This window comes from Phacochoerus africanus, chromosome 12 (assembly GCF_016906955.1).
Source record: "Phacochoerus africanus isolate WHEZ1 chromosome 12, ROS_Pafr_v1, whole genome shotgun sequence".
NCBI classification, from domain to species: domain Eukaryota; kingdom Metazoa; phylum Chordata; class Mammalia; order Artiodactyla; family Suidae; genus Phacochoerus; species Phacochoerus africanus.
In genome coordinates, this window is record NC_062555.1 from 32,440,302 (window position 1) to 32,459,033 (window position 18,732).

An 18,732-nucleotide genomic window follows, 5' to 3' on the forward strand; every position below is an offset into this window, starting at 1 on the left:
ACAAATGTGCCTAATGGCATCTAGAATGGTGAATCCTTTCCAGAAGATTTTCAATTTCCTTTGCCCGGAGCCCTCAGAGAAGTTACTGTCTATGGCAGCTATGGTCTCCGGGAATGTATTTCTTAAATAGAAAGAGTTGAAAGTGGAAATGACTCTTTGGTTCGTGGACTGCAGAATGGACGTTGTGTTAGGAGGCATGAAAACAGCATTGCTTTGATTGTCCGTCTCCATCAGAGCTCTCCGGGTGCACTGTCAAAGGGCAGTAATATTTTGAAAGGAATCTTTTTTTTTTCTGAACAGTAGATCTCAACAGGGGGCTTAACATATTCAGTAAAATTTGTAGCTTCAAGCTTTTCTTCTGCAGCTTGCTCGCCTCTCTCAGCTTTCGTAGAATTGCAGAGAGTTAGGGCTTTGCTCTGGTTTCGGCTTTGGCTTAAGGGAGTGTTGGGGCTGGTCTGATCTTCCGTCCAGACCACTAAAACTTTCTCCCTATCAGCAATAAGGCTGTTTTGCTTTCTTATCATTCATGTGTTCACTGGGGCAGCACTTTTAATTTCCTGTAAGAACTTTTCCTTTGCATTCACAACCTGGCTGACTGTTTGGTGCAAACCTATCTCAACGTGAGGCTCGCCTTCCTTCCGAAGCTTAATCATTTCTAGCCTTTGTGACTCTTCCGTTCACTTGAACATGTAGAGGCCAATTAAAGGGTTGTTAATTGGCCTCATTTCAGTATCACTGCATCTCAGGGAATGAGCAAGGCCCAAGGGGCCAGAGAGAGAATGGCCAATTGGTGGAGCCATCAGAACACACACATTTATCGACTCAGTTCTTTATCTTGTGTGGGCACAGTTCCTGGCACCCCAAAACAGTGACAATGGTATCATCAAAGATCACTGATCACAGATCACCATGGCAAATATAATTATAACTGAAAAGTTTCAAAAATTGTGAGAGTCCCCACAATGTGGCAGAGAGATAAGCAGTGAGCAAATGCTGTTGAAAAAATGACACCAATTGACGTGCCTGTCACAGCATTGCCACAAACCTTCAATTTGTGAAAAAACCCACATCTGTGAAGTACAGTGTCTGTGCTGGTCTGTGGCCTCCTACACAGGTGCGCGCATTGCTGAGTAGGAAGTGGGGGAAGCACTTGGAGCAGCTCAGGGCAAATAGGCTGTAGTTACACATAATACCTTGTACAGAGACTGTCCTGAGTCATTGCTCGTGTCAGATTTTGACCTGCACGAGCACAACCATAAAGAGAATAGACCTTAGGAAAAAAGCGATGCGCCCGTGCTGCTGCGCCCCCCGACCTGCAGAGCAAGAAGGGCGCCTCCCTAGGGAAGGACATTCTCAACTCCTCCTGCACCCTGGGGTGAAATGTTTCTTTCCTCCTCTTTGTAATAAATCTATATCTAACCCAGGAGTTCCCGCTGTGGTGCATCGGAAGCAAATCTGACTAGGATCCATGAGGTTGCAGGTTCCGATCCCTGGCCTTGCTCAGTGTGCCCGGGATCCGGCATTGCTGTGAGCTGTGGTGTATGTAGGTCACAGACATGGCTCAGGTCCTGCATTGCTATGGCTGTGGTGTAGGCTAGAAGCTGTAGCTCCAATTTGATCCCAGCTTGGGACCTTCCATGTGCCATGGGTGCGGCCCTAAAAAGTTAAAAAAAAAAAAAAAGAAAGAAAAGAAAGAAAAGAAAATCCATTCTAACGTAAATTCTACTATTATGATATTAGGTACCTCTTACATGTGTTCTTTCCCTAGAAGCAGTTGCATTGAGGCTTTGCTGAATTCTTTGTAACATCATACCCTTCCGCTTCCTTGCTTTTAGAGTAGAAGTATTTTATTCATTGTCTCTCCTAGCCTTCTCAGACTGTCTTCACGTGTTCCTTTGGCAGCTGCTCCCTCTTGATCTTCTCTGCCCTCTCAGCATCGAGCCAGTGCTCTTCTGTTCATCGTCACTGCTGCAGGCTTAGGCGCCAGTTATTCACTCCTCCCCACCGCCACTGTCTTAGCAGTGCAGGAGACAGAAGTCTGGCAGCCAAGCGGGGATCAGAGGATTGGCCACAGTAACGACCTGCCACGCAGCCTGGCAGCCCCATACACACTCCTGGCCGTCTCTGTTGAAGAGCAGGACCTAGAACCGAAACCGCATGGGGCTCTTGGCAAACCCAGATCCGCCTCAGCTCGTTGGCAGGGCCACCTGCAGGGAGGGGTCTATGAGCAGCTGAAGGCACCTCCCAGCCAGCCCCGTGGAGGTGCCTTGCACACTCAGCTGCTGGAAGAAGAGAGGGAGAGCGACCAGGCCTTGAGCCCTGATCCAAGCACGCTGCCCACCTGGGAGCAGGGAGCGCAGGGGAACCCCGCGGCTCAGCTTCCTCATCGGTGAGGTCTGCAGGGCAGAGACCCCGTGGAGCCTGTCCCTGGCTTTCGAGACATAACCCAGCGCACTGCCCATGTGCCCTGGTCCATCAGCTCGCCCTCTCATGGGGACAGGTGTAACCTGCTCCCCTTCTTCCCTTTCGGTCCGCTGCTTTGCAAGCTGATTTCAGACCATTCATCACTTGTTCTCAGGAGGACTTGGACAGCAGGAAGCAGTGACTCAGGGAGGTGGGAACAGTGCTCGGAGCTTGGGGATCCCAGGGACCAAGCAGGGGAATAGGCGCCCCAATCCAACAAAGACGGAGCCTGCAGCAAGGCTCAGAGCTCCCCTCTTCCAGGAGCTTCGGGCCAGTCCTGCTCCATTTTTCCCAGGGGAGATGTTAAACTGCTGGCACTGTCACTGTGCAAAATTAATGGTCCTTCCCTCAGCAGATTCTCCTCTTGAACTGCAGCTCCCAACTCCCCGTGTGACAAAGGATAGCCTCACAAAAGCTTTAACCTCTCAGCATTGAGAGATACATGATGACAGGAAAGAATACAATATACAGCTCATTAAAAATTCGTAATTGCCAAAATACTAACCAGAACCTTGTGTTTTGCAAGAAAAGCAATAGCACGCGTTTCTGCCTGTGTCCCTCCTCTGGTCTCCGTCTGCACCCCAGGGAGTCCCCGCTTTCCTGGCTCGGGGCTGCCCTGGTGGCGGCGTTGCAGCTGTGAGGCCCCGCTCTCAACAGCAGCCCAGCTCGCAGGCCACGCAGGAGGCAGAGCGGCGCCTGAGGGCTCTCATCTTGCATCACGCTCGCTGGCCCTGGGCCAGCATCTTCCTTTCTCAAAGGCCGGTGCTCACTCAGGGTCCCTGGATGTAACGATTTCAGTGTCTGAGGTCCTCAGGGCACCGGAGGCTTTGAGAGGCAGGACTTTGGAAGGCCCGGGACTGGTTCAGGGTGGCATTGTGAGCTCTCTTCCTGCGTCTAACTTCTATCCCTTGCAAGTTGTACTCCAGTGGATAAGAACAATGGGAGCCAGCCATTCGCAAACATTACAGTTGCTTTAAGAAACTAAAGGAGAAAGAAATCACGTTGCCCGACTGCCGTGTGTTTTGGTTCTGTTCCAGGTCCTACGGAGGCCCCTTTGAGAGCTGGTTTTTGTTCGTTCACTTTGGAGAATGGGCTGACATCGCGGCTGAGCAGTTGCTGATGGTGGAGGCCGAGGCCGAAGCCCCTGAGGCCCTGCTGTGGCTCCTGGCATTCAGCGGCAGCCCAGGCGCCGGGCGTCGGCAGAGATCACAGACTATGGTGGGTGGCAGGGTCCACGGCGAGTGGCCTCCGGGGCTGGTCTCTCGGGAGCAGAAAGGAGCCTGCAGGAAGGGGCTGGGCGGTGGCTTGGCTTCCCCTGACCCGACCCTCCCCACCAGCCCCTCGGGGTGTGCGCGTGGAGCCGTGCGTGGGCTGGGACGAGAGTGGGAACTGGGCCTGTGATGAACTGGAGGCCACTCTGCTCTTGTCCCCTGGGTCATTTCCCCTCGTGTTGCCTGCAGCCACCCTGTCCTGATTTATAGGCGCGCCTGGTCTGGGGCCGCACCCTCCACGGATCATCTCGGGGTCTGACTGCTTTTCTGAGGAGCGGCCTGGCCGGCTCTGCTTCTGTCTTGACTGAACTCCTGTCTTGGATCAGTCAATAGATCCTCACATTACGGGCTTTGTTGAGAACTCTTACTGAAGTAATCACCTGATATTAACCACTTAGCTTCTGCAAAAGGACGTGGTCATTTCCTAAATAACAGAGCAGCAAAGTACAGGAGTGGCTAACTGTCCGTGGCAAAGACGGTTGTTATTTTGTGTGGAATAGAATAATTACAGGAGCAGCGCTTTGATTAAAGGCATCGGCGCCTTCCTTGCAAACATTTATTTGCTGGTTTTTAAAAGTTCAACTGCCAGCGCTTTTTGTTGATTTTAATAATTAAAGGGAGCAGGTTTCTTTATGTAGAGAGCAGTGCTCCTATTTGCCTGGTGTGTTCTGCAGTTTGAAAACAAAGACCAGTTCAGATGTGTCTGTATATTTTATTTGTTTAAAGGTATGTTACATGGCAGAGGGAAGAAAAGAGTTTGGCATTTTAAAAAGCTAAAATTTGGTGATGATTTTGGATCAAAAATAGAATTTTTTTCAGAAATGAACATTATTTGATTGCCTGCTGATTAAAAAGAAAGCCAGATTTTTTTCCCTTTTAAAATATCACATGAAACTGATGAAAGAGAATCCTGGTTGGTTTTCATCATCTTTTAATAATAATTAAGATGTACGAAGCACTAACGATTTCTGAAACTATTATGTACACTTTATTTTGATTCTGTATAAGCTAAATTGGTAGGTTATGTGTTCTATTCCATATAGATCATAGAAACTGACAGATTACTTTTGAAGTATAGAGACTTATTTCCTCTATACTTCAAAGTTGTCCAATGAGACTTATTTTCTTCTTTTTTTTTTTTTTTTGTCTTTCTGCCATTTCTTGGGCTGCTCCCGAGGCATATGGAGGTTCCCAAGGCTAGGGGTCCAATCGGAGCTGTAGCCACCAGCCTATACCAGAGCCACAGCAACGCGGGATCCGAGCCACGTCTGCGACCTACACCACAGCTCATGGCAACGCTGGATCCTTAACCCACTGAGCAAGGGCAGGGATCAAACCCACAGCCTCATGGTTCCTAGTCGGATTCATTAACCACTGCGCCACGACGGGAACTCCACAATGAGACTTATTTTCTAGAGCACTCAGCATTGGCATGTCTTTCTACTAGTTGGTCCTTACTTTTTTTTAATAAAACCTACATATGGGAGTTGCCATTGCAGCGCAGTGGAAATGAATCCGACAAGTATCAATGAATCTGACGAGGGTTCGATCCCTGGCCTTGCTCAGTGGGTTCAGGTCCGGTATTGCCGTGAGCTGTGGTGTGGGTTGCAGACACGGCTCCGATCCTGCATTGCTGTCGCTGTGGCACAGGCCGGCAACTGTAGCTCTGATTCGACACCTGGCCTGGGAACTTCCATGTGCCGTGGGTGTAACAGATTCGCTCCCTCAGAGGAGTTTAGTGCCCATGTACCTCTGTCCTTCCTAGCTGTTCTGTCCCAAGGAGCCATCCACCTGCGACTGGAGCCACGCTTCCCACTTGTGACCCCCAAGCCTTTTCCTTCTCAGTGCTCAACCCGAGGCACTAGTTTGTGGCATCCTGGGGAGTGGGGGCTGGGGGGCAGTTTTCCTAGTTCCAAGTACATGCTGCTCACTCCCCTGCGTTTTGTGAGCTGTAATCCCTTTGATGGTCTCTTAGGTGACTTGACAAACTGTGACCTGCCTTTGAAAGCATGATTACTGTGAGATTTGATTGAGCTTGACAATATCTGTGCCTTTGCCTTAAAAGGCATAATTAAGTTACAGCACTGGGCTGTCCACACTAGTGTACTGTGGCTAGAACCATCACCTGAGGACCAGGATCGGGGGACTGGGGGCAAAGAGCCACTGTCCCTGCCTGGGATGTGTGCGGCTGCACAAAGACCCTCTCCCCACTCTGCAAACCGTGTTCTCTGACAGCCAGGGTTCTTCCTCTTTTGCTAACTTTTTTTTTTTTGTCTTTTTGCCATTTTCTTGGGCCGCTCCTGCAGCACATGGAGGCTCCCAGGCTAGGGGTCCAATCGGAGCTGTAGCTGCCGGCCTACACCACAGCCACAGCCACAGCAACGCAGGATCCGAGCCGCGTCTGCAACCTACACCACAGCTCACGGCAACGCCGGATCCTTAACCCACTGAGCAAGGCCAGCGAGCGAACTCGCAACCTCATGGTTCCTAGTCGGATTTGTTAACCACTGTGCCACGACGGAACTCCCCTCTTTTGCTAACTTTAATACAATCATGACAAAAACCATGATTGTCTATGTTTGCATACTCTTAAGAATTAGGTAAGCATTCATACTCTTTAACGCTGTCATTCTAGTTGTAGGAATTACTCTAAGGGAGTAATTAGCCATGCAAGGCTTTATGTACAAGAAGATCATTGCAACATTTTTTGTTAGTGCAGTAATTGGAAATGGCCTAACTTTCAATAGGAAGGATACTGGCTAAATAAATTGTGCTGGATTATAATCATAGACTCGCCTTCTACCGAGAAAAATCATGTTATCGTGGCGTATGTGCTGTAGATTATTGTAAGGTACTTGTCGTGGACGATGAGGAGAAAACTCCAGAACACAATACCTTGTGTCTAGTGAGTGCTGTGTCCACAGTGCATCGCAAAGAGATGACAAGGATGGAAACCTCATTTTAACAAGCCTGTCTGGAAAGTGGAATTAGAGTCTTTAGAATTCTTTTTCTGTTTACTTTTTTGTTCAAATGTTTTACAGTGAACATATATCAATTTTTGTAACGCGGGATTGAAAATTAATGCTTCGAAAAGAAAGCTTGTATGTTGTTTCTGAAACATTTTAGAAAGCATTCAAGTTCTTGGCACACGAGGGAGGCATTTGCAGGGCAAGATGGGCTGGAGTGAGAGAGAAAGAAGTGCACATCTCGGGGGATATTGGACGAGGGGAGAAAATCAGATGTCAGGAAGAAAACAGATATGGAGGCATCCTGAGCCCTTTGCAGACCCACAGAGATGGCAGGCTGGTCCTGGGCTCCCTCAGACGCCATCAGATGGGGCAGTGGGGCCCGGCCAGAGCAGAGAGGTGGAGGCGGTGGCCCCCTCTTGTTGAACCGCTGCCCTCCTCCATGGAAGAGCCTCGTGGAGCAGCTTCTCACGGTCTCCTATTGTGGTCAGAATCGCTCACACAGCACTCCTCATGTCCTGGCGTTTATGACAGACTTCAGTGAATGAAGCCTTAACTTCCAGGAAAAAAAAAAAAAAACACACAACTCACACAAGATCCATAAAAATTGGTCATGGGAACGTTCCGAGGCGGCCTCAGGATTCTTTTGAAAATGATGGAACTGAGCTGTTCCTGGGTTCCATGTAGCCTTTGGATCGGTGGCTTTCAGGGTCTGCTTTGTTTTCCAAGTCAAAACTCGATGTACCAGTCTTACAGCAAACAGAAGTCTCAGCATGAACTAAGTACTTTTTATGCAAAACAACCCACAGACCTGTAACAATCACTATTATTATGTGGATTTCGCAGACTTGTGACCTCTGCTTGAGCTTTAGACATGTATGAACAGATTGTTCCAGCATCTAAAACAAAAGTGTGTGTGTGTGTGTGTGTGTGTGTGCGCGCGCACACTCGCACTTCCTCCCCACCAGAGATGGCAAGAGGCAGAGCTCTTACCAGCGCACTGGCTCAGTGGAGGGCCGAGCACACGGGGCTCTCACTGATCTGTGGCTGTGATAGTGAGCGAGTCTTCAAGGGGCCTTTTGTTCTTTTTCCCACAATATAAAACCCTGACAGCCTTCTGCTGAGGACTTTTCTCCATTTCCTTCCATCCAAAAAAAAAAAGGGTCACTTCCTGGCATGGTGCCCTGGCTGTTTAGTGAGCAAGACGAAAGTCGAGAAACTTCCATTGCACCCACTGGGGTTTGTGTGGCCTGTGTGTAAACCCAGACACCTGCCACCCCTTCCACCCTCTCTCGGGCACCAGTTGTCCTCTTTCCTGGGGGTTGCTGCTCGTTACCGAATAGTCTAGAACCACACAGGTCCCGACTCTTCTTTAATCTCTCCCTTTTGAAATTGTACTTCCAGGCAGAGGTGAAGGCCGTGCTCGGCCGCCTCACGAAGCTGCTCAGGAGCCCGACCCTGTCGGCCAGGGACCTGCAGGCAGCAGCTGGAGGGGGCCGGGGTGGGGACCCCAGCCCGCCCGCTTGTGGGCAGCTCACCAGGCGTCTTCTCCTGAACTTCCTGCTCTGGGCCCCTGGAGGCCATGCGGTTGCCCGAGAAGTTATCACTCTCGTAAGTCTCCCCCTTTCCAGCCTCCTGCTTCTCATCCACACCCCAGCGAAAAGATGGGTTAGGACCCGAGGGCCCCGCCTTTGAGGAATGTGTGTAAGCAGCCTGCTGTCCCCACGTGGCTAGAGGCGGGGAGGGGACAGCTGGGCCAGACCCACACCTGCCCTGTGCCACATCTGCAGGGCCTAGAAGGGAAAGGAGGCCCAGACAAGGCCGGGGACTTCTCCCGGGCCACACGGCACACGGCCTGGACCGCGGTGAGAGCTAGGTCTCCTCTGTCCCAGGCTGTCTTCGTTCAGTCACAGTGCGTGACTCTCTTCCTCCTCGTGAAGAGACTGTTCTCGCTGCAGTGGCTCAAAGAATTTCCTTTGTTAATTTAAAAGATGGTTTGCAAATTACAAAGAATCCTTCCTGGAGCTCAGCGGACATGAGGGGTAAATAACGGTCCAAGTGGGAGTTCCCGTCGTGGCTCAGCGGGTTAAGAACCCAACACAGCCTCCAAGAGGCTGCGGGTTTGGTCCCTGGCCTCGCTCAGTGGGTTAAAGCTCCGGTGTTGCCGAGAGCCGTGGTGTAGGTCGCAGACGCAGCTCAGATCTGGCGTGGCTGTGGCTGTGGTGTGTAGGCCAGCAGCTGCAGCTCTGGGTGCTGTCCGTGCAGATGTTCACACACCAGCCTTCCTAACTTGGAGGCTTCCTGTGGTGGCTGCATGACAGGCAGAAGGCAGCCTGGCACACGCAGCTTCCAGCAGGACCCAGGGAAGGAGCACCCCCAGTGCCAAGCCCCTCTGGGGCTCCTCAGTGCCCCGCTCTGTGCTCAGAGATGTGAGGTCCCAGCAGGCAGGCCACCTCCACAGTTGTCAGTGATGGTGACACCACCCTGTGTCCAGTTCTGAGGCGCCCCTGGGCACTGCAGTGGAGGCAGCCTTCCCCACTCAGGTTCAAGGGAGCAGATTCCTGCTTTTAGGGTGTCCCGGGGAATCTCACATGCTCTCATCCACAGAGGTCATCTCCAGCATCTGTGATTTCTGAGTAAAAACCACGAGAGCAGGATACCAACACCACCCACCTGGGCTGGCCGCCTGCCCCCAGCAGAGCCCCTCTCGGCCTGGGTGGCCGCCAGCAGATGGCTGAGGAGCACAAACACTGTCCAGTGCCCAGGGTGTCCTGTGCTGTCCCCACATAGTCCCCATGCTGCAGAAGGAGTCTGCCTTGACTCATGGCCAGAGGTGGCCTGCGACTGAAGGGTGTCCTGGGCCATGGGAGAGTCTCGGGTGGGCCCAGGGAGCTGGTCACCGAAGGGCCCAGTGTGGACCCGGAGGAGGAGCTGACCTCGGGCTGCTCGGGTCACTTAAACATTGGACTCACACACAGAAAACAAGTGTGTGGTGCCCACTTGAGCTGCACACAGACTAAAATGGGGAGGAGACAAACGATTAGCATGGCCCTAGGCAAGGATGGCACGCACTTTCCTGAAATGTTCCCTGTTTACCAGAAAAAAAAAAAAAAAAATGTCTGTGGATTACTCTCAAAAACAAAGGTTCTTCATATGCTTGTGTCTAAAAAAATCACAGTAAATTCTTCACACAGGTAAACTGTGAGATTCTCACCCTTCCCTTTTTGCTGAGCTGAATGCTTAGGAAAATGGTACTCATGGGCACCAACAGCTAAGGCGGACCTGACAGTTCCTGTGTTTCCTGCTTCCCTGAAGAATCGAGTGTTAAAACTTTAGGTGCCTATTAACAAGCGGGCTGGGTAGCGAGCCCAAGAATGCCATTTAGGAAGCTGTTTGTGTGAGAACAGGTGGCCTTCTCCTTTCAGCGTCTTCCAGTTCTCTTATTAGCGGGAGCCTTTTGCAGGAAAGTCAAGCCACAGCACGTTCACTTGCCTCTGCTCCCCGCAGCAAACAGTCCCAAAGCATGTGAACCCGCATTCCAAGAAACACAGCATTTGTCTGTAGACGTTGTGAGTCTGAGGCCATCCTGTCAGGAGAGGCCGATCATTAGGAAATGACTCTGCTCGCTGGATGGCCAGCCTCTGAGAACAGACTCGCTCTGCTAATCACCTTGAAAAGAAAACAAGAGCCCTTTGGAGCGAAGAGGAATGCAGCCGCTGTTCAGGGACAGGATGATTAGAGTTGCTCCACTGGACGAAGAGACGAATCTGTCTGGAAAGAGGTTTTTTTTTTCTTTTTTTTTTCTTTTTTGGCCTTTTCCAGGGCTGCTTCCAATGGCATGTGGAGGTTCCCAGGCTAGGGGTCTAATTGGAGCCGTAGCCACCGGCCTATGCCAGAGCCACAGCAACGCGGGATCCGAGCCGCATTTGCAACCTACACCACAGCTCATGGCAACGCCGGATCCTTAACCCACTGAGCAAGGCTGGGGATCGAACCCGCAACCTCATGGTTCCTAGTGAGAGTCATTAACCACTGTGCCACGACAGGAACTCCCTGGAAAGAGTTTTAACGCGCCTTCTCTTCTGTCATTGCAGATAGCGCAGACGGATGCGATAATGCACGAGGTTATTGGCTTTTTGGACCAGACTCTGTACAGATGGGATCACCTTTGCGTGGAAGCCCCGAGGCCGAGAGAACTGGCCAGAGAACTCCTTACAGAGCTGCGCGGGCAAGCCTAGCCCAGGCCAGTTCATGAGGAAGCTGCCTGCAGGGCCTGCCTGAGGGCCAAGTGGTGGATGAAATGATGGGGCTGCTGCTTATGGCCGCAAGTTTGTAGACCGCGTACCCTCTGAGTTGTAAGAGTAACCCCTCAACATCTTGGCAAGATTTGTACATATTTTACAAATGAGCAGACAGGTGCTTTAGCCTGAACTCAGTTCGATTTACTCCCTTGTGACTATATTATGGTTTCAGGGCTCCCTGTATGCTCTCGGCCCAGAGGTTAGTTAGTGAATCACTGAAGGTGCGCCTTGGATGGGAGCACAGGTCTTTCTTTCCTTGCTTTTTCCCACATCAAACCAAGATGCGGAAGTGTTATTTGGATGTTTCAAAGTCTTTGGACCAAGAAATTGTTCATGAAGCACTGATCAATTTAGAAAGTAACTTAGCCCTTTTCCACAGAACTCTTTTTTTAAGAAGTCAGGTCACTGTCGGGAGTTCCCTTCGTGGCTCAACAGAAACGAATCGGACTAGCATCCATGAGGACTCAGGTTCGATCCCTGGCCTCGCTCAGTGTGTTAAGGATCCAGCATTGCCGTGAGCTATGGTGTAGGTCGCAGATGCGGCTCAGATCCCACATTGCTGTGGCTGTGGCTTAGGCCAGCAGCTGCAGCTCCAATTCAACCCCTGGCCTGGGAACCTCCATGTGCCTCAGGAGTGTCCCTCAAAAGACCAAAAAAAAAAGGTAATTGTTACCAGTATTTTTTTTATTCATAGGGGTTTGAGATAAGGCCTCACTTTCTTGCTTCCCTCAGACATTCTTCATCTGGGAGGGTCAAGGTCCCTCTGGCTTCCTTCAGTTGTCCCCCTGAGCAGACTGAGGGGGAGCAGAACCCACTCAAGCACAGTGGCAGGTAGTGGTGACAGGGTCACCTGTTAATGGTGGGCACGTGCGCCGGCTCTGGTGTGGAGAAGAAAACGCTGCTTGGTAATGAAATAACCCAATTCGGGGGCTTGCTTTATATTGCCTAAGCACTGGCTGTGACCAGAAGAGCTCATATTGCATCAAAAATGGTTAATGGGGAGGGTGGAGGATAGGTTCTAGAGATGCTGGAAGAGCTTTATGTATCAGCTGTCTTGTTAACTGGAATGGGAATTGGAAATTTCTAATAAGGAACAGGTGACCTTAATGTTAATACTTACTTTACAGCTGTTAAAGGTATTTTTTTCCTTTCAGGTTTACTCTTGTGCTCTTCTGTGTGTTATCTGTCAAATCAGTCACGGCTTTCATGTCCCTTTGGGTCTTACATATTAATAATCTCTGACTCTCCACCAGTCTTGGCTCCTGTCTGAGGTCTGAGTAAAGTTTTATTGTATTAGAGGTTGAGCTTTGAGGAGAATTACTTGTTTTTGTATGTGGATCCACCTGAAGACCCAGAAACTGCCAAGAACTTTCTAGCTGAGCCCTCCTTTTGAGAAATGTTAAGCTGTGAAAGATGCACTATTAAAATACGTTTATCACAGCTGCCATCATACGCTTCCCTTAGAGTTGAGGCACCTCTCCTCTGCTGACCTTTGCCCTGGAAGCTGTGACCAACCTCAGTGGCCATGAAGAAGGGGGCTCAGGTGGGTGGCAGTGAGTACCCCTAAACCGAGCAGTCCCTGGAAACCAGGTCTCCCTGCGGGGCCGTGCTCCCACCTGGACACCCACCCACACCGTGTTCCACAGCACACAGTGCAACCAAGACGCTCATCCAGCTCCGACTGTTCAATCTGCATTTCTGGAAAATTCCTCCTTGTCCAGACATTACCTCAGCCCGTTTGTGGTTCTTCCCCATTTCTTCCAAAGCCTCGAAGTTCTCCCAAGCCTTGGACTTGGAGCAAAGAGGACAGAGCCCAAAACTATAGGGAGAAAAGGCATTAACGGCTACCCGTTAATGCAAAGGTTATGTTATTCCTTGGGATTTCATGATGTTTGTGGATGTTGTTAGCTTTTTAAAATTTGTAATTTATCTTTTGTCACTCTAAATAAGACATCACCTGGCACCTAACTTTGTATTCATTAAATAATATCATCTCTCTCCAAAAAAGTGTGCCTCTACTGCCCAGTTTGTGAAGCTTCAGGTCTCAGAGATCTGCTCCTACAAAAGACCGATTCCGGTTTATCCCCGGGCCGGGAACTTGCCACCACGTACGGAAAACCTGCCGAGGAGGGCGACGGAAGGTAGACGGTCAGCAGGAGCTGCTGAAACCGAATACAACGCATGATTCATATTTACACGTTTTTCCCTAATTTAAGCCCTGCTTAAATAGCACCACTGAGTGTACACTGCTTCGATTTACACGTTGTTCGTCCCCTGTCTCTGAAGCCCACCCTCTTGCTGGTTCTGCTGTTCGGCCGCCCCGGACTCGCCCGAGGAGGCTCCTCTCATCCTCGGAGCATGTCCTCTCCAAGCGCGTCCCCACGGCTCCCCTGGGACCCAGCCGCCCAGGTTCTCAGTGCCGACAGCTCGCGTGGGCTCTCTGGACGATCACCCTGCCCCTGGACGTGGGGCACAGGGCCCCTGCCACGTCTAGGAGGCGCCTGTGACGGCAGGGGGCCAGTGGGGCGCCTCGCTCCTGAGCGAGCCCTGCCGAGCGGCCGGGCGCTGGCCCCGTCTCCTGCCTGCTCTCACTGCTGGGACAAGGGTACCGGACAAAATTGGGACCACGTCCAGGGCCAGCAGAGAACTACATTTTCTGTCGAACTGGAGGCGGCAAGAACAGGGACTGGATGGGGAGCGCCTGGAGAGGCCGCAGTGGGAGGACATGGGAGGAAATGGAAATCCAGCCTGCCTGTCCCTGTGTTCCCCAGAGGGGCCTGGTGGTCACATCATACCAACGAATGTGAGGAATGGCCTTCTGTACTGGACAAGGCATCCAAATTGATTGTGTTTTCCAAGGAGGAAGAGACTGAACTTGACTCTGCCGCTGTCCTTGGCTTTCTCTTCCTCTGCCCGCCCGCCTGCCCCCACCCCAGCCACAGCCAGCAGTGCTGGTGTTGGTTTCCTTCCTCTGCCTGACACTGGGGCTGATGTGGATTTCATGGACTTAAACAATCCTAACTGATTCATCCTCACCAAAGCATTTCACTCCTAAAGGACAAAAATCAAGGCAAGATAAGTATGTCTCGAGGTATTCTTCTAAAATCCAGGTTCACATTTGTTTATAGCGCGGGTCCAACTCCTGTCCCTCATACACAGACTCAGAGTAACAAAGGAAGTTGGTGTGTAGGACTTGCCTACACAATCATGATTGGTGTTTGGGGAGGATACGTGCATGCTTGGATACTGAAAGTTTCACACTTCTTAGCTTTTCTGTAGAAGTGGAAAGTCTCGTAAATCACTATTGAAAGTCTTGACCCGCTGGTGTTTCTCACAATTTGGTGACTCCAGGTGGATCAATGAGGATTCTTGGTTGCAAGCAACAGACACAGGACATGATGTTGAAAGCAAAAGGGAAGTGATCCAAAGGGTACCTAAAAGCCCACAGAGGAGTTCCTGCTGTGGTGCAATGGGACTGGTGGCATCTCTGCAGCGCCAGGATGAGGGTACGATCCCCCACCTGGTGCGGCATTGCTGAAGCTGGGGGAGCTCCATGTGCCTGGAGCAGGGAGAAAAACAAAACCAGGGAAGGTATTTTTAAAAGTAAAAAAAAAAAAAAAAAGCCCACAGACTTGTCAGACAAGGCTTAGCTCTAGCCAGCCAGTGGCAAGGGCCCCAAACCCAGCGCCAGAGTGCCCTGGGGAGGAAATACCCGCTGCTGCCACTGAATTCTGCAGCCTAGGGCCTTTGTAGCTTGTCCTGCAAGGTCTGTGAACTTTAGGAGGGAGACAGGCACTGCACCCACCCTTCTAGGAGCTGATCAGAGCTCCAGCTGCTGCATCTAACTGGGCAGCCCAGGTCCCCCACCTGTACTTAAGCTGTAGGGAGACCTAGGAAAGCAAGTGTCCAGCTCGTTTCACTTCTGTGACGTTACTGGATACCTGGGCATCACCAGCCACAGCCCCCACAGACAGGAAGAGGTCAGAGCCTGGGCAGCTGAAGAGAATTAACAGTGTCCACAACACAACATTGTGTCTACTCCTGAAGACTCTGCTAGAGCATTTCAGGTGGATGCGTGCCCGAAACAGCCCAAGACGCAGCAGCAAAGGGAGAGGAGGCCTTTGGCAGAAGACCAGTCTGCAGGCACCTCAGGCTGGTGCTGCCAACCCTCGGACTTCCGCCGTGGGGCTTTACTATCCTCACCCACTTAGGTGCCAGCCCACTAATGCCCAGACACTGCCACATTGAGAACCACTGCTGTAACTGGTGGTTCTTTCCTTCTAGAAAGACCTCTTGGATGGAAGCAGTAGTTGTCTTAGAGATAAAAGTTTAATTTAATAGAACCCTAATAGGAGAACTAGATCATTTGATGCCAAAATCCATATGGAAAAATAAACATTCAAGAACTGCCAGGTAAATTCTGAAAGCGAAGTGTAACGGAGCATGATGAAGAGTACTGCGTATGGCCACACGTCCTAAGGCTCAAGTCATTAGTTTGGTGAGACCTAAGAGAGGGAGCCTCTGAAGACTGTCCCTGTTAGGGTCATGAGTGCCCTTCTCAGGGCTCCAGCCAACTGTCTTCAGGCCTCCTCGCACCAGTCTGGGCAGCACCTGACCCACTGGGTCTCCCTGCTCCCTGACACTTTCCCTGAGCCTGTGGCACATTCCAGGGCTTCTCCTCAGCCTGAGAGGGCTGGGCCCTGCTCGACCCCGACCTCTGCCTGGTGGGCACCCCCTGGGCTCTGTCCTTGGGCCCCCCACCCTGTGTGCCCTCATCCACGGGGCCTTCACAAGCCACTGCTGTGCAGATCACAGATCTGAACATCCCACGGCCCACCAGCTGTCTCAGCCTGGAGGTCAGGCAGCCATGTCAAACTAACACATCCAAAGCTGACTCCTCCAGCCCAGCTCCACCCCTCAAAACCACATTCTCGGGGGAGGGGGGGGGGGGAAACAAATAGGAGTTCTCTGGTGGCCTAGCAAGTTAAGGATCCAGCATGGTCACTCCTGTGGTCTGGGTTTGATTCCTGGCCTGGGAACTTCCACATGCTGTGGGCAAGGCCAAAAAAACCCAAAACACCAAGTCTTCCCACGTCAGCCGACGGTGACGGCGGATAATGACTCGGGCCCAATTCCCTGCTTACCCTTGATGCCTCTTCTGCTCTTACCCCCATGTCCGAGTCACAGGACATCCCTGAACTGACTGTTTCTCACCTCTTCCCTCAGACGCCATCATCTGCCGGTTCTCCCTGCTCCCACCCTTGTGCCTCTGCAGAGTCGCCACCATCTCTTTTCCGGTGCCATCACGTCACAAGCCCTGTTCAGAGCCCCGTAAGAACTCCTCTCCACTCAGTAAGGCCGGATGTCCTAAAAATGGCTTTGAAGGTTCTACACAGTGTGGACCTCTGCCTGCTCTCTAACTCCATCTCCTAACATCCTTTGTGACCCCTTCACCTCCCCACCTGCTCCAGCCAGACAGGCCCAGACAGGGCACAGCCAGTTCCCTCACCTGCTCACATGTCACCACCTCCTTGAGGCCTCCCTGACCACTCTGTTGACAGTGGCACCCCACGCTCCACCCACTCTCCTGCAACACCTCAGCTTCTGTCCCTCACACATAACCCCTTCTAGACCCCAGGGAGACTGTCTTTATACTATGGTTACTCTTCATGGACCATCTCCAATTCAAGTGCCTGGAATAGTTCCAGGGATATAAATGTGCCTGATAAATAGCGGTTGTGTTAGTCCATCTAGTGTATAACTAGGTCACTCTGCTGTACAGCAAAAATTGACACAATATTGTAAATCAGCTATAATCAAAAAGATAAAACGTGTACATCCTAGAGGCTGTACAGTAACAGAATCACCATATGATCCAGCACTTCCACTTCTAAACGTATCATTCCCAGAATAACTGAAAGCAGAGACTTGAAGAGACATTGGTCCAACAATGTTCACAGCAGCATTATTCACAATAGTCAAAAGGTACTTACAACCCACATGTCCATCAATAGTTGAATGGATAAGCAAGATGTGACATATCCATATAATGGAATATTATTCAGCCTTAAAAAGGAATGAAGTTCTGACACAGGCTGCAGCAAGGAAGAACATTGAGAATATTTTGCTATGTGAAATCAGCTAGTCACAAAAAGACATTATTATGTAATCCACTCATTTGAGTTGCCCAGAATAATCAAATATGTAGAGACAGAAAATAAGAGTGCTGGGGAGAAGACATGGGAAGTTGTTTAATGGGTACAGAATCTGACTTTGGGGTGGTAAAAAAAAAAATTCTGGAGGGGAAGTGATCAAGATGGTGGCGCAGTAGGACGTGGAGCTCACCTCATCCCACAAATACATCCAAAATTCATCTACATGTGGAACAACCCTCACAGAACATCTACTGAACACTGGCAGAAGACCTCAGATCTCTGAAAGGGCAAGAAAATCTCCATGTAACAGAGTAGGACAAAAGAAAAAAGGAAAAAAAAAAAAAGATAAAGGAATTGGGATGGGACCTGCACCCCTGGGAGGGAGCTGTGAAGGAGAAAAGTTCTCCACACTCTGGGAAGTCCCCTCACTAGCAGGGAGATCAGCCAGGATGGAGGGGGAGCTTCAGAGCCTTGGAGGAGAGCACAGAAACTGGTCTGCCAGAGGCAAAACAGAGACCTGCACAAATGGTTGGTGCTGCCACCCTGTGCTCCCCAGCCTGAGACGTGTATATCCCTTGGTGCGGGTGAGGGCTGGGTGCTGAAGTTCGGGCTTCAGGAGTCAGACGCAGGAACAGGAGGGGGTTGGCTTCACATAGACAGCCTGAATGGGGTGGAGCATGGTGTGGCCACAACCAAGGGTGTATGCAGAAGAAGCCTGGGCCTGGCATAGAGGCGAGGCACCATTGTTGGGGGTTGTGTGAGAAGGGGGGCGAGACCTGCCATAGGAGCCTCTTTCCCTGCGCATGTGCTTTTAGGTGAAAAGACACCACCTACATGATCTCCAAGAGTACATGAGAGTCTCCACCATCTTGAGTTCCAAGGCACACATAAGCTGCCACCACAGGCCCCAGGGTGGGCTTAAGCTGCCTCCATCTCAGGTTTCAGAGTGGGGCTCAAGCATCTGTTGGCCACCACTGTACGGAAACCCAGGAACAGGCACCAATCACTGCCTCTACTATCATGGGCTACAGGAGTCCCCATGAGGCACTGCCCTCCACTGCCTCGGGACCTGGCGGTGGGGAGACACCCATGAGCCTCCACATCTGCACGCTCCCTATCAAGGGGATTATGGCCAGCACACACTGAGGAAAGAGGTGGCAGGAATCCATACTAACAACTGGCCTTGCACCAAAAATATTAAACCCATACAAACTGTGTAGGGGTGCTTCTGCATATAAATAGTCTTCCAAGATCATAATAGGTAGTTGTTTCTCCTAAACCCAAAAAGAAAAAAAAAAAAAGTAAGTAAAATGAAGAAGCAGAGGAACCACTCCCAGTTAAAAGACCAAGAGAATTTCCCTGAAAGAACAATGGAACAGACCTCTTCAGTCTAATAGACACTGAGTTTGAAAAGGAGATAATGAACATACTGAAAAGTTAAGGAAGATTATCAACAGAAATGCAGATTACTGTGAAAAGGAACTAGAAACTAAAGAGGAGCCAAGAAAAATTAGAAACTTCATTTGCCAAGACGAAAGCTGAGCTAAAGACATTGAGAGGAACGAATAAGAGACTT

At 50.7% G+C, this 18,732-nt stretch overlaps 1 protein-coding gene across 2 annotated transcripts in view; it reads left to right on the forward strand.

Annotated features, from left to right (window-relative positions):
• FANCC (FA complementation group C) overlaps positions 1-11,429 on the forward strand; it is a 271,146-nt gene extending 259,717 nt beyond the window's left edge. For both annotated transcript variants that reach the window (XM_047755023.1, XM_047755024.1), the window contains 3 exons: positions 3,501-3,681; positions 8,105-8,311; positions 10,795-11,429. In XM_047755023.1, the coding sequence (XP_047610979.1) occupies positions 3,501-3,681; positions 8,105-8,311; positions 10,795-10,938 (532 nt within the window). In that variant the 3' untranslated portion in view covers positions 10,939-11,429. The remainder of the gene's footprint in view (positions 1-3,500; positions 3,682-8,104; positions 8,312-10,794) is intronic.
• The last annotated feature ends 7,303 nt before the right edge of the window (positions 11,430-18,732 follow it).